The sequence below is a fragment of the Elephas maximus genome, chromosome 5 (genome assembly GCF_024166365.1).
Source record: "Elephas maximus indicus isolate mEleMax1 chromosome 5, mEleMax1 primary haplotype, whole genome shotgun sequence".
NCBI lineage: Eukaryota > Metazoa > Chordata > Mammalia > Proboscidea > Elephantidae > Elephas > Elephas maximus.
In genome coordinates, this window is record NC_064823.1 from 73,692,894 (window position 1) to 73,709,655 (window position 16,762).

Sequence of the window (16,762 nt, forward strand, 5' to 3'; positions counted from 1 at the left end):
GCCTTTGTATCACCAGCGCTCAGCTCAGGGCCTGTTACATAGTAAAAACCAGCTGCTATCAAGTCAATTCCAACTCTTGGTGATCCCCTGTGCTTCAGAGGAGAACTGCACTCCATAGGGTTTTCAGTGGCTGTGATCATTCAAAAACAGATTGCCTAACCTTTCTTCTGAAGTGCCTCTCGGTGGATTTGAATCTCCACTTTCCAGTTAGTAGCGGGTGGTTAACTTTTTGTGCCACCCAAGGACTCCATATAGTAGGTGCTTAGTAAATGTTTGCTGGACAATCAGATCCAGAAATCAAACTATTGATGGTTTACTTTTTTTTTTAATTGTGGTAAATATATACGTAACAAAACAATTACCTTTTCAACATTCTTCACAAGTACAATTTAGTGACATTACTTACATATATGTTGTACAACCATTACAATTATCCATTTCCAAATTTTTCCCTCACCCTTAACAGAAGCTCAGTGTCCCCTAAGCAGTGAGTCCCCCTTTCCCCCTCCCTCCCGCTCATCCCTGGTAACCACTAACAAACTTAGGTCTGTATATACTTGGCTATTTTAGATATTTCACATAGGTCTGCTTTTTAACGATTACTTTTTTGCGTGAGCATGTCTGTTCCCTTACTTATTGCTAATTTTTTATGCTGGTTTGGAATGCAGTCTTGGAAGGACAGAGGACATTGTGTTTGTTTACCTTGTTACCATACTAAATTAATATAGAACCACGTACCTGAAAAGTATTCAAGAAATACTGGTCGATTGACTGATGAAAGAAATCTCTAGGAGGTATCTCAAACTGGTGGCTTGTAGGACAGTGTAGCTGTAAGGCACGTAGGTTTGGCCAGCACAGTGTTGATTGGTTTATGTTGAAATTCCTCTGATCTATGCCACAGGCCCTACTACAGCAGCCTACCTGTCCCAACTCTCAGATTGATGTTTCCTGCCTTGCCCTTGTAGGTATTTGGGCTTCTGACCCCTGAACAGAGTGACACACAACAGAGTATTACTTATATAGAAAGAGTTGAAGGAGCTGACCAGTACAACTCTTTCCTTGGGCTTCTTCCAGCCTTTTCCTGTAACTTGCTCAGCCTGTCCCCACTGCCATCATCATGATGACACGATATCTTGCCTTACAGGTACTATAAGATCAGCGTGGTGCTCATGTGCTTCGTGGTCCCCACGCTGGTGCCCTGGTACATCTGGGGAGAAAGTCTGTGGAATTCCTACTTCTTGGCCTCCATCCTCCGCTATACCATCTCGCTCAACGTCACCTGGCTAGTCAACAGTGCCGCCCACATGTACGGAAACCGGCCCTATGACAAGCACATCAGCCCTCGGCAGAACCCACTCGTCACCCTGGGTGCCATTGGTGAGTAGGGTGTTGAGAGTCAGTGGGGAGAGTGAAAGCTCGGATTTTCTTGGCTTCTGCATTGTTTCGTGGAATCTGTAAAGAGGCAATGGAGTGGAGTGGAAGGACCTTGGCCTTTAGAGTTAGAATCCTGGATCTTGGTCAAGTCACTTAATCTCTCTGATTCACAGTTTTCTCATCTGTAAAATGGGAATAGGAATGCCTACATAATGGAGATGTCACAAGGATTAATGAAGATACTGCAGGTAAACTGGTTGGTATAGTGCCTGGCACCTGGTGGACGATCAATAACCAGTAACCATTTGCTGTTGAGTCAGTACCCAGCTGGTGCAAACTGTTAACACTTGGCTGCTAACCCAAAGGTTGGCAGTTCAGGTCCACACAGAGATGCCTCAAAAGAAAGGCCTGACAATCTACTTCTGAAAAATCAGCAAATGAAAACCCTACAAAGCACATTTCGACTCTGACACACATGGAGTTGCCATGGGTGATCAATAATTAGTAGCTCTCTTTACCATAAATATTTTTCTAAAGAAGAAACAAAAGTTTACTTTTTTCCCAACCTGCCATGATCACAGCTGTACAATCATTTGGCATCATAGAGACAAAAAGACCTTCAAGCAGAGAGATGGGAAGAAATGAGACCTTGGCATTACACTGTACCAGAAAATGGTTAAGAGCAACTGGCTTGACTGAGTCTCAGTTCTCCCACTTACCCTCTGAGCAAGCTGTCTGATTTCTCAGGGATGTGCGTCCGCATCTGTAAAGTGGTGATAATAGTAGCACTTACCTCCTCCTGGGGTCTCTGGAGGGCTAGATGGGTTAATTTATAGTGCTAGCAGCAGTGCTTAGCACAAAATAAGCCTCCAGTGATGTTGCTTTCATTACTAGCAGTGTGGTCTTGGGCAAGTTACTTGTCCCTACTGTGGTTTTACTCCCTCATTTTTAAAATGGGGATAACTATGGTAGCTAGCTCAGAGGTATGAGAATTACAGAAGTTATTACCTATTACAGCACTTAGGTTGGCTGTTTGAACCCACTCAGAGGTCCCTCAGAAGAAAGGCCTGGTGATCTGCTTCCAAAAGATCACAGTCTTGAAAACCCTGGGGAACACAGCTCTACTCCGCACACATGCAGCTGCCATGAGCTGGAATAGACTCAGTGGCACTCAATTTGATTAACCGTTTTTTAAAATCGTACTTTAGATGAAGGTTTACAGAACAAGCTAGTTTCTCATTAAACATTAGTGCACATATTGTTTTATGACACTGGTTAACAACCCCACAACATGTCAATACTCTGCCTTCTAGTCCTTGCCCCAGGGCTGGTGTGCCCCTTTAGTCTCATTTTGTTTTATGGGCCTGTCCAATCTTTGGCTGAAGGGTGAACCTCAGGAGTGACTTCCATTACTGAGCTGAAAGCTGAGAGCATGGTCCAGGGGCCATCCTCTCAGGGTTTCTCCAGTCTCTGTCAGGCCAGCAAGTCTGGTCTTTCTTTTTGAGTTAGAATTTTGTTCTACATTTTTCTCCAGCTCTGCCCAGGACCCTCTATTTTGATCCCTGTTGGAGTAGTCAGTGGTGGTAGCCAGTCACCATCTAGTTGTCGTGGACTCAGTCTGGTGGAGCCCATGGTAGATGTGGTCCATTAGTTCTTTGGACCAATCTTTCCCTCGTATCTTTAGTTTTCATCATTCTCCCTTGCTCCTGGAGACGTGAGACAAGTGGAGTATCCTAGATGGCCGCTCACAGGCTTTTAAGACCCCAGACACTACTCATCAATGGCAATTGATTTTAAAGCACTTACAACTGCGCTTGGCACATAGTAAGTAAGGAATAAATATTCTCTGTTGTTTTATAGAAGCAGCTTGGCTTCTTGGTACACTAAGCCTTGAGCAAGGAGACTAAACCCAGGAAGGGCAGTTTCTACTACTAAGTAGGAATAGTCGCCACTGTCACTCAGTGATGAGTTTTTGCTACCACTTTGTTAGGATCATCCATTTATTAAGACTCCAGGAATCCTAAAGTTCTTGTCTACTTAGGGTACCACCAGTATAAGGTGAGACAAAGACCAAATTTAGCTGTGGGATAACTGGATAAGCAGGGAGATTAGCGCCTTGGAAAACAGGAGGAATTCCCTGACCCTTCCTATCAATTTCCCATCCTTTCACCCTTCACGTTACTAAAGGACTATAATGAGGGGCATCATATTCAGTGTTAATTCTGAGAGCAGACAAGAGTAGGAACAACCTGATATCAACTCAAATAGGGAAATCACAAAAACAAACAAATTAAGATTAATTAAAAAAAAAATACACATAACAGGGAATCATGGAAGTCAATAGGTAAAAGATCACAATAATCAAAAAGAGGGACTAAATACAGGAGGCATTGAACTGCCATATGGAGAGTGATACAAGGCGATATAGAACAATACAAGTTAGGTTTTTACTTAGAAAAATAGGGGTATATAATGAGGTAACCACAAAAAGGTATAACAACTCTATAACTCAAGACAAAAACCAAGAAAAACGTAACGACTCAACTAACATAAAGTCAAACACTATGAAAGTGAGGATCTCACAATTTACTAAGAAAAACGCCTCAGCACAAAAAAGTATGTGGAAAAATGAAATTGTCAACAACACACATAAAAAGGCATCAAAATGACAGCACTAAAAACTTATTTATCTATAATTACCCTGAATGTAAATGGACTAAATGCACCAATAAAGAGACAGAGAGTCACAGACTGGATAAAGAAACACGATCCATCTATATGCTGCCTACAAGAGACACACCTTAGACTTAGAGACACAAACAAACTAAAACTCAAAGGATGGAAAAAAGTATATCAAGCAAACAATAAGCAAAAAAGAAGAGGAGTAGCAATATTAATTTCTGACAAAATAGACTTTAGACTTAAATCCACCACAAAGGATAAAGAAGGACACTATATAATGATAAAAGGGACAATTGATCAGGAAGACATAACCATATTAAATATTTACGCACCCAATGACAGGGCTGCAAGATTTATAAATCAAATTTTAACAGAACTGAAAAGCGAGATAGATACCTCCACAATTATAGTAGGAGACTTCAACACACCCCTTTCGGAGAAGGACAGGACATCCAGTAAGAAGCTCAACAGAGACACGGAAGATCTAATTACAACAATCAACCAACTTGACCTCATTGACTTATACAGAACTCTCCACCCAACTGCTGCAAAATATACTTTTTTTTCTAGCGCACATGGAACATTCTCTAGAATAGACCACATATTAGGTCATAAAACAAACCTTTGCAGAGTCCAAAACATCGAAATATTACAAAGCATCTTCTCAGACCACAAGGCAATAAAACTAGAGATCAATAACAGAAGAACGAGGGAAAAGAAATCAAATACTTGGAAAATGAACAATACCCTCCTGAAAAAAGACTGGGTTATAGAAGACATCAAGGAGGGAATAAGGAAATTCATAGAAAGCAACGAGAATGAAAATACTTCCTATCAAAACCTCTGGGACACAGCAAAAGCAGTGCTCAGAGGTCAATTTATATCAATAAATGCACACATACAAAAAGAAGAAAGAGCCAAAATCAGAGAACTGTCCCTACAACTTGAACAAATAGAAAGTGAGCAACAAAAGAATCCATCAGGCACCAGAAGAAAACAAATAATAAAAATTAGAGCTGAACTAAATGAATTAGAGAACAGAAAAACAATTGAAAGAATTAACAAAGCCAAAAGCTGGTTCTTTGAAAAAATTAACAAAATTGATAAACCATTGGCTAGACTGACTAAAGAAATACAGGAAAGGAAACAAATAACCCGAATAAGAAATGAGAAGGACCACATCACAACAGAACCAAATGAAATTAAAAGAATCATTTCAGATTATTATGAAAAATTGTACTCTAACAAATTTGAAAACCTAGAAGAAATGGATGAATTCCTTGAAAAACACTACCTACCTAAACTAACACATTCAGAAGCAGAACAACTAAATAGACCCATAACAAAAAAAGAGATTGAAACGGTAATCAAAAAACTCCCAACAAAAAAAAGTCCTGGCCCGGACGGCTTCACTGCAGAGTTCTACCAAATTTTCAGAGAAGAGTTAACACCACTACTACTAAAGGTATTCCAAAGCATAGAAAATGACGGAATACTACCCAACTCATTCTATGAAGCCACCATCTCCCTGATACCAAAACCAGGTAAAGACATTACAAAAAAAGAAAATTATAGACCTATATCCCTCATGAACATTGATGCAAAAATCCTCAACAAAATTCTAGCCAATAGAATCCAACAACACATCAAAAAAATAATTCACCCTGATCAAGTGGGATTTATACCAGGTATGCAAGGCTGGTTTAATATCAGAAAAACCATTAATGTAATCCATCACATAAATAAAACAAAAGACAAAAACCACATGATCTTATCAATTGATGCAGAAAAGGCATTTGACAAAGTCCAACACCCATTTATGATAAAAACTCTTACCAAAATAGGAATTGAAGGAAAATTCCTCAACATAATAAAGGGCATCTATGCAAAGCCAACAGCCAATATCACTCTAAATGGAGAGAACCTGAAAGCATTTCCCTTGAGAACGGGAACCAGACAAGGATGCCCTTTATCACCGCTCTTATTCAACATCGTGTTGGAAGTCTTAGCCAGGGCAATCAGGCTAGACAAAGAAATAAAAGGTATCCGGATTGGCAAGGAAGAAGTAAAGTTATCACTATTTGCAGATGACATGATTATATACACAGAAAACCCTAAGGAATCCTCCAGAAAACTACTGAAACTAATAGAAGAGTTTGGCAGAGTCTCAGGTTATAAAATAAACATACAAAAATCACTTGGATTCCTCTACATCAACAAAAAGAACACCGAAGAGGAAATAACCAAATCAATACCATTCACGGTAGCCCCCAAGAAGATAAGATACTTAGGAATAAATCTTACCAAGGATGTAAAAGACCTATACAAAGAAAACTACAAAGCTCTACTACAAGAAATTCAAAAGGACATACTTAAGTGGAAAAACATACCTTGCTCATGGATAGGAAGACTTAACATAGTAAAAATGTCTATTCTACCAAAAGCCATCTATACATTTAACGCACTTCCGATCCAAATTCCAATGTCATATTTTAAGGGGATAGAGAAACAAATCACCAATTTCATATGGAAGGGAAAGAAGCCCCGGATAAGCAAAGCACTACTGAAAAAGAAGAAGAAAGTGGGAGGCCTCACCTTACCTGACTTCAGAACCTATTATACAGCCACAGTAGTCAAAACAGCCTGGTATTGGTACAACAACAGACACATAGACCAATGGAACAGAATTGAGAACCCAGACATAGATCCATCCACGTATGAGCAGCTGATATTTGACAAAGGACCAGTGTCAATTAACTGGGGAAAAGACAGCCTTTTTAACAAATGGTGCTGGCATAACTGGATATCCATTTGCAAAAAAATGAAACAGGACCCATACCTCACACCATGCACAAAAACTAACTCCAAGTGGATCAAAGACCTAAACATAAAGACTAAAACGATAAAGATCATGGAAGAAAAAATTGGGACAACCCTAGGAGCCCTAATACAAGGTATAAACAGAATACAAAACATTACCAAAAATGATGAAGAGAAACCCGATAACTGGGAGCTCCTAAAAATCAAACACCTATGCTCATCTAAAGACTTCACCAAAAGAGTAAAAAGACCACCTACAGATTGGGAAAGAATTTTCAGCTATGACATCTCCGACCAGCGCCTGATCTCTAAAATCTACATGATTCTGTCAAAACTCAACCACAAAAAGACAAACAACCCAATCAAGAAGTGGGCAAAGGATATGAACACACATTTCTCTAAAGAAGATATTCAGGCAGCCAACAGATACATGAGAAAATGCTCTCGATCATTAGCCATTAGAGAAATGCAAATTAAAACTACGATGAGATTCCATCTCACACCAGCAAGGCTGGCATTAATCCAAAAAACACAAAATAATAAATGTTGGAGAGGCTGCGGAGAGATTGGAACTCTCATACACTGCTGGTGGGAATGTAAAATGGTACAACCACTTTGGAAATCTATCTGGCGTTATCTTAAACAGTTAGAAATAGAACTACCATACAACCCAGAAATCCCACTCCTCGGAATATACCCTAGAGATACAAGAGCCTTCATACAAACAGATATATGCACACCCATGTTTATTGCAGCTCTGTTTACAATAGCAAAAAGTTGGAAGCAACCAAGGTGTCCATCAACGGATGAATGGGTAAATAAATTGTGGTATATTCACACAATGGAATACTACGCATCGATAAAGAACAGTGACGAATCTCTGAAACATTTCATAACATGGAGGAACCTGGAAGGCATTATGCTGAGCGAAATGAGTCAGAGGCAAAAGGACAAATATTGTATAAGACCACTATTATAAGATCTTGAGAAATAGTAAACCTGAGAAGAACACATACTTTTGTGGTTACGAGGGGGGGAGGGAGGGAGGGTGGGAGAGGGTTTTTTTATTGATTAATCAGTAGATAAGAACTGCTTTAGGTGAAGGGAAAGACAACACTCAATACATGGAAGGTCAGCTCAATTGGACTGGACCAAAAGCAAAGAAGTTTCCGGGATAAAATGAATGCTTCAAAGCTCAGCGGAGCAAGCGCGGGGGTCTGGGGAACATGGTTTGCGGGGACTTCTAAGTCAATTGGCAAAATAATTCTATTATGAAATCATTCTGCATCCCACTTTGAAATGTGGCGTCTGGGGTCTTAAATGCTAACAAGCAGCCATCTAAGATGCAGCAATTGGTCTCAACCCACCTGGAGCAAAGGAAAATGAAGAACACCAAGCCCACATGACAACTAAGAGCCCAAGAGACAGAAAGGGCCACATGAACCAGAGACCTACATCATCCTGAGACCAGAAGAACTAGTTGGTGCCCGGCCACAATCGATGACTGCCCTGACAGGGAGCTCAGCAGAGGACCCCTGAGGGAGCAGGAGAGCAGTGGGATGCAGACCCCAAATTCTCATAAGAAGACCAAACTTAATGGTCTGACTGAGACTAGAGGAATCCCGGCGGTCATGCTCTCCAGACCTTCTGTTGACACAGGACAGGAACCATCCCTGAAGACAACTCATCAGACATGAAAGGGACTGGTCAGCGGGTGGGAGAGAGACGCTGATGAAGAGTGAGCTAATTATATCAGGTGTACACTTGAGATTGTGTTGGCAACTCTTGTCTGGAGGGGGGATGGGAGGATAGAGAGAGAGGGAAGCCGGCAAAATTGTCAAGAAAGGAGAGACTGAAAGGGCTGACTCAAGACGGGGAGAGTAAATGGGAGTAGGGAGTGAGATGTATGTAAACTTATATGTGACAGACTGATTGGATTTGTAAACGTTCACTTGAAGCTTAATAAAAGTTATTATAAAAAAAAAAAAAAAAAAAAAAAAAAAAAAAAAAAAAAAAATTAGAGCTGAACTAAATGAATTAGAGAACAGAAAAACAATTGAAAGAATTAACAAAGCCAAAAGCTGCTTCTTTGAAAAAATTAACAAAATTGATAAACCATTGGCTAGACTGACTAAAGAAATACAGGAAAGGAAACAAATAACCCGAATAAGAAATGAGAAGGACCACATCACAACAGAACCAAATGAAATTAAAAGAATCATTTCAGATTATTATGAAAAATTGTACTCTAACAAATTTGAAAACCTAGAAGAAATGGATGAATTCCTTGAAAAACACTACCTACCTAAACTAACACATTCAGAAGCAGAACAACTAAATAGACCCATAACAAAAAAAGAGATTGAAACGGTAATCAAAAAACTCCCAACAAAAAAAAGTCCTGGCCCGGACGGCTTCACTGCAGAGTTCTACCAAATTTTCAGAGAAGAGTTAACACCACTACTACTAAAGGTATTCCAAAGCATAGAAAATGACGGAATACTACCCAACTCATTCTATGAAGCCACCATCTCCCTGATACCAAAACCAGGTAAAGACATTACAAAAAAAGAAAATTATAGACCTATATCCCTCATGAACATTGATGCAAAAATCCTCAACAAAATTCTAGCCAATAGAATCCAACAACACATCAAAAAAATAATTCACCCTGATCAAGTGGGATTTATACCAGGTATGCAAGGCTGGTTTAATATCAGAAAAACCATTAATGTAATCCATCACATAAATAAAACAAAAGACAAAAACCACATGATCTTATCAATTGATGCAGAAAAGGCATTTGACAAAGTCCAACACCCATTTATGATAAAAACTCTTACCAAAATAGGAATTGAAGGAAAATTCCTCAACATAATAAAGGGCATCTATGCAAAGCCAACAGCCAATATCACTCTAAATGGAGAGAACCTGAAAGCATTTCCCTTGAGAACGGGAACCAGACAAGGATGCCCTTTATCACCGCTCTTATTCAACATCGTGTTGGAAGTCTTAGCCAGGGCAATCAGGCTAGACAAAGAAATAAAAGGTATCCGGATTGGCAAGGAAGAAGTAAAGTTATCACTATTTGCAGATGACATGATTATATACACAGAAAACCCTAAGGAATCCTCCAGAAAACTACTGAAACTAATAGAAGAGTTTGGCAGAGTCTCAGGTTATAAAATAAACATACAAAAATCACTTGGATTCCTCTACATCAACAAAAAGAACACCGAAGAGGAAATAACCAAATCAATACCATTCACGGTAGCCCCCAAGAAGATAAGATACTTAGGAATAAATCTTACCAAGGATGTAAAAGACCTATACAAAGAAAACTACAAAGCTCTACTACAAGAAATTCAAAAGGACATACTTAAGTGGAAAAACATACCTTGCTCATGGATAGGAAGACTTAACATAGTAAAAATGTCTATTCTACCAAAAGCCATCTATACATTTAACGCACTTCCGATCCAAATTCCAATGTCATATTTTAAGGGGATAGAGAAACAAATCACCAATTTCATATGGAAGGGAAAGAAGCCCCGGATAAGCAAAGCACTACTGAAAAAGAAGAAGAAAGTGGGAGGCCTCACCTTACCTGACTTCAGAACCTATTATACAGCCACAGTAGTCAAAACAGCCTGGTATTGGTACAACAACAGACACATAGACCAATGGAACAGAATTGAGAACCCAGACATAGATCCATCCACGTATGAGCAGCTGATATTTGACAAAGGACCAGTGTCAATTAACTGGGGAAAAGACAGCCTTTTTAACAAATGGTGCTGGCATAACTGGATATCCATTTGCAAAAAAATGAAACAGGACCCATACCTCACACCATGCACAAAAACTAACTCCAAGTGGATCAAAGACCTAAACATAAAGACTAAAACGATAAAGATCATGGAAGAAAAAATTGGGACAACCCTAGGAGCCCTAATACAAGGTATAAACAGAATACAAAACATTACCAAAAATGATGAAGAGAAACCCGATAACTGGGAGCTCCTAAAAATCAAACACCTATGCTCATCTAAAGACTTCACCAAAAGAGTAAAAAGACCACCTACAGATTGGGAAAGAATTTTCAGCTATGACATCTCCGACCAGCGCCTGATCTCTAAAATCTACATGATTCTGTCAAAACTCAACCACAAAAAGACAAACAACCCAATCAAGAAGTGGGCAAAGGATATGAACACACATTTCTCTAAAGAAGATATTCAGGCAGCCAACAGATACATGAGAAAATGCTCTCGATCATTAGCCATTAGAGAAATGCAAATTAAAACTACGATGAGATTCCATCTCACACCAGCAAGGCTGGCATTAATCCAAAAAACACAAAATAATAAATGTTGGAGAGGCTGCGGAGAGATTGGAACTCTCATACACTGCTGGTGGGAATGTAAAATGGTACAACCACTTTGGAAATCTATCTGGCGTTATCTTAAACAGTTAGAAATAGAACTACCATACAACCCAGAAATCCCACTCCTAGGAATATACCCTAGAGATACAAGAGCCTTCATACAAACAGATATATGCACACCCATGTTTATTGCAGCTCTGTTTACAATAGCAAAAAGTTGGAAGCAACCAAGGTGTCCATCAACGGATGAATGGGTAAATAAATTGTGGTATATTCACACAATGGAATACTACGCATCGATAAAGAACAGTGACGAATCTCTGAAACATTTCATAACATGGAGGAACCTGGAAGGCATTATGCTGAGCGAAATGAGTCAGAGGCAAAAGGACAAATACTGTATAAGACCACTATTATAAGATCTTGAGAAATAGTAAACCTGAGAAGAACACATACTTTTGTGGTTACGAGGGGGGGAGGGAGGGAGGGTGGGAGAGGGTTTTTTATTGATTAATCAGTAGATAAGAACTGCTTTAGGTGAAGGGAAAGACAACACTCAATACATGGAAGGTCAGCTCAATTGGACTGGACCAAAAGCAAAGAAGTTTCCGGGATAAAATGAATGCTTCAAAGCTCAGTGGAGCAAGCGCGGGGGTCTGGGGAACACGGTTTGCGGGGACTTCTAAGTCAATTGGCAAAATAATTCTATTATGAAATCATTCTGCATCCCACTTTGAAATGTGGCGTCTGGGGTCTTAAATGCTAACAAGCAGCCATCTAAGATGCAGCAATTGGTCTCAACCCACCTGGAGCAAAGGAAAATGAAGAACACCAAGCCCACATGACAACTAAGAGCCCAAGAGACAGAAAGGGCCACATGAACAAGAGACCTACATCATCCTGAGACCAGAAGAACTAGTTGGTGCCCGGCCACAATCGATGACTGCCCTGACAGGGAGCTCAGCAGAGGACCCCAGAGGGAGCAGGAGAGCAGTGGGATGCAGACCCCAAATTCTCATAAGAAGACCAAACTTAATGGTCTGACTGAGACTGGAGGAATCCCGGCGGCCATGCTCTCCAGACCTTCTGTTGACACAGGACAGGAACCATCCCTGAAGACAACTCATCAGACATGAAAGGGACTGGTCAGCGGGTGGGAGAGAGACGCTGATGAAGAGTGAGCTAATTATATTAGGTGTACACTTGAGATTGTGATGGCAACTCTTGTCTGGAGGGGGGATGGGAGGATAGAGAGAGAGGGAAGCCGGCAAAATTGTCAAGAAAGGAGAGACTGAAAGGGCTGACTCAAGACGGGGAGAGTAAGTGGGAGTAGGGAGTGAGATGTATGTAAACTTATATGTGACAGACTGATTGGATTTGTAAACGTTCACTTGAAGCTTAATAAAAGTTATTATAAAAAAAAAAAAAAAAAAAAAAGAGTAGGAACAAAATGGACCTCACCATCTTAACTAGGGATGGGTGGGCCAGGGGACCCTAGGAATGTGGCTGTGACACAGGTCCAGAAGAGCTGGGTACTGGTTTTAAGTCTTTCTGGGTCAACCCTGGACACTCAGCCAGTTCGCTTTATAATAGTCCTTGGAAGGCTCTTGCTATGCCTAACTGTGTGGCAAGGTGGCTAATACATGCATCGTTCTTAGAACAATGCCTGTTTCTGGAAAAGGGGAAAGAGAATTCTCTGAATTGTCCAGGAAAAACACTAAAAATGACGTGGGTGAAAGAGCAGAGTAGGGAAGTCCTAAACTAAAAACGAAGTTGTAGACCTCAGATTGATCCATCTAATCTACTCACTGTGGAACAGAATCCTTCAGATGTATTCTGTAAGAGAACTAAACGGTGACCAGCAGCCTCTTAAGGAGCGAAGGAGCTTAGGGGCATTGTGTTTGTGTTAGGGGTGGTAGAAACATTTGGAAAAGGATAGAGAGAATGGTTTCACAACTTGAAGAATGTAATCAATGTCACTGAATTATACATGTGGAAATTGTTGAATTGGCATATGTTTGGTTCTGTGTATTTTCACCACAATTAAAAATAAATAAGTAAAAGAAGGGAGGAGTCCAGCAGTTACTCCAACAGTTAGACATAGAGTTACCATACGATCCAGCAATTACAGTCCTAGGTAGATTCCCAAGAGAAATGAAAACACATGTCACACAAAAATATACACATGTTTATAGCAGCATTATTTATAATAGCCATAAAAAAGTAGAAACAACCCAAATATCCATAACTGATGAATGAATGAACTCTGATATACCTGATACACAATGGAATATTATTCAGCTGTAAAAGGAAAGAAGCTCTGATACATGCCACCGCCTAGAGGAACCTTGAAAACATGATACCAGGTGAAAGAAGGTAGTCAAAAAGGACCACATGCTGTATGGTTCCGATTTATGAAATATCCAGAACAGGCAAATCTATAGAGACAGGAAGGTATGGTGGATGATTAGTGGTTCCCTATAGGGTCACTATGAGTTGGAAGTGACTCGATGGCAAATAATTTTTTTTTTTTTTAAGGGCGGAGGGTATTGGGGTATTGGAGAAACAGCCAAGGGCTGTGAGGTTTTCTTTTGGGGGTAATGAAAATTTTATAAAATTGATTGCAGTGATAGTTGCACAACTCTATGAATATACTAAAAGCCATTGAGTTGTATACTTTAAATGACTGAAGAGTACAGTATGGGAATTATATCTCAATATAAACTATTTTAAAAAATCAAATGAGAGAAGCCATAAGGCCTCTCATAGAAAAACCAGAAGGGGTAGGGGAGGAGGAAAAACGATTCACTGGGAGGAGTAGAATAACACATAGGTCAATTTGGGATATAAGAGCCAATGCCTTAATTTACTTACCTATCTGAACAAGTCTCACTTATCTCTTCCAAGTTCTCCCAAGAAGTTTTCCTTTAATCACTCTAGCCCACAGGAATGATTTGCTTTTATGAACATACATCAAAATGATTATTCGTTATCAGCCACTTAACATGTAGCTTAAGTATAGCTCTGAACTCATGGTCTCATTTCTACAACTTATATGGAAAATATAAGCTTGCAACTTCATGCTGATAACTTTACTGTTGTTTTCCTGTTTATATAGTCCGTTTAGCTCATCTAGCCAACTAAGTGAGCGTTGGTGGCTCAGTGGTAGAATTCTTGCCTTCCATGCGAGAGACCTGGGTTCAATTTCCAGTCAGTGCTCCTCGTGTGCAGCCACCACCCATCTGTCAGTGGAGGTTAGCATGTTGCTATGATGCTGGACAGGTTTCAGCAGAGCTTCTAGTCTAAGACAGACTAAGAAGAAAGGCCTGGCCATCTACTTTTGCAAGTTATTGAAAACCCTATGGATCAAACAGTTCAACTCTCAACTGATCGCGGGAATGGCACATGATCGGGCAGTGTTTCATTCTGTTGTATGTGGGGTCACCATTAGTCGGAGCCCACTCGATGACAGCTCAAAACAACAACAGCCAACTAAGTAAATGCTTCCTGACAGTAGGAACCAAGTCTTTTGCTCTGCAGAATCCCCCACAGAGCCTGGTTCAGTGTCTTGCACATGGTAGACCTTCACTAAATGGGTGATTTTTAAAAATTGTCTAGAGAGGGGATGATTGAGTTATTCAAATAACCACTTTGTCTTCCAGGTGAAGGTTTCCACAATTACCATCACACCTTCCCCTATGACTACTCTGCAAGTGAATTTGGCTTAAATTTCAACCCGACTACCTGGTTCATTGACATCATGTGCTGGCTGGGGCTGGCCACTGACCGAAAACGGGCAACCCAGCAGGTAATCGAGGCCCGGAAGGCAAGGACTGGAGATGGCAGTGCTTGAACCTGGAACCGTCACCAACAAGTCGGCTGCTGACTCCTCTGCCCATTGCTTTTGTTACTGTGGTTTTCTTGTCCGTTGGATTGTGGGAGGGGCTAAGGGGTGGGGAAGGGGCAGACTCTATGTGGTTTGAGAGTTTTTTGTTTATCTCAAAATAACGTCTAAATATAACTATCAATGAAACTATCAATTTTTAAAAGTCAGTGTAACTATGATTTAACGTTAGCATGAGGACCTGTGGTTTAATCTCTGTAGCTACAATATGTCAAACATATGTTGCCATCTGCTTGTACACGATGTTAACCCTGACGGGATGAAGGAATTTAATACTCTTTCAGTATAATTCAGGAGAACATTCGTTTTCTTTTTTACCAGTTAACTCAGCATTGCTTTTAAACACAGTATCCGAAGGAGCAGAGAGGCATGGTAGAAGATAAAAGAGGGGGTCTAAGTATTAACTAAAAAATGTTTTTGTTTTGTAATTATTGTGCATGCGTATTTTTTTTTTCAGTAAGAGAATTGACAGTTCTTCAAAATGAGAATACAGGAAATGGCTCTCTTATTTGTTGCCTTGTTTACAGCTTGTTAGTGCTCCACTGTCTTTGCTTCAAAAGAGATTTGTTTACTGCTCAGCTGGCTTTGTGTCCCAAGCTGTACGCCCAGAGGTCCTATAAATCAATGCTTGTTGAGATGTTTGAGTTTGTTCTCTTTGCTATTATCATTTTAAAACTATATAACTCAGACATGCCAGACATTGAATTAAGCTCAAATGAAGCTCTTATTTAAACGTTTAGACACCTAATTTATATTCTAATTGATCCTAGCCACTGATGCATGTACTTTAGCTATGTCTGCTAAATAAGCATATTAATTTTCCACACGAGGACATCAGATCTTAATAACCTGCAGTTACCTAGAACTCAGTGTCTACTGATGTTTTACTTGCATGCAGCCTTCATTGATTTTACAGCAAAATATAACGTGATCATTATGTAGCTTCTGGATTAAAAAAAAATCGTGTATTAAGTTGCCTTGTAAAGAGCATGTTGAATTAATGGGACATTGCGCCCTTTGTGTTAGATATTAGATCAGAAAGGTCTTAGAGTGCTGTCGTTGGAGCACTTTGAAGATCTTTTCAGGAAAGAGGTAGAACTTAAAATTAAAATTTAAAACTTTTGAAAAAGAAATGATGCCAATAGGAAATTGTCATAATGAAGTTCTTCATCCAGCAGGTGCTTAACAGTGTTATTTTGCCATTAATAATATGTAAACTATGAGCTATTTACAATAAATGATTATGAATTTGTTGGCGTTCTAGTCTAGATACTAAAATGTTGTTGGGATAAAGTTCTCTCAAAGGTACTTGATGCTTCGTGATGACCATATGGTTCACATCTGATTTGGGCTCTAGGCTAACAACAACCACTAAGACCAGACATCTCCCGCTCCATGTGCCTTAGGCATAGCCAGTACGGAAGCTGGCAAGTTTTGTCTGGAATGCAGAACACCCAGTGGTGTCGTTCCCCATTTCTCACTCACCAACATTGTCCCTTGCACTGCTTCCAGCTGATTAGTGGGAGCCTCTACTGCATCCCTAGGTGATGCAAGTAGTTTGTGCTCAACTATGAGTTGGCATCGACTCGATTGCA

At 40.0% G+C, this 16,762-nt stretch overlaps 1 protein-coding gene across 1 annotated transcript in view; it reads left to right on the forward strand.

Annotated features, from left to right (window-relative positions):
* Nucleotides 1–16,412, forward strand: part of SCD5 (stearoyl-CoA desaturase 5) — a 175,847-nt gene extending 159,435 nt beyond the window's left edge. Inside the window, exons 4-5 of the mRNA XM_049885886.1 lie at nucleotides 1,145–1,377; nucleotides 14,926–16,412. Coding sequence (XP_049741843.1) covers nucleotides 1,145–1,377; nucleotides 14,926–15,116 — 424 coding nt within the window. The 3' untranslated portion in view covers nucleotides 15,117–16,412. The remainder of the gene's footprint in view (nucleotides 1–1,144; nucleotides 1,378–14,925) is intronic.
* The last annotated feature ends 350 nt before the right edge of the window (nucleotides 16,413–16,762 follow it).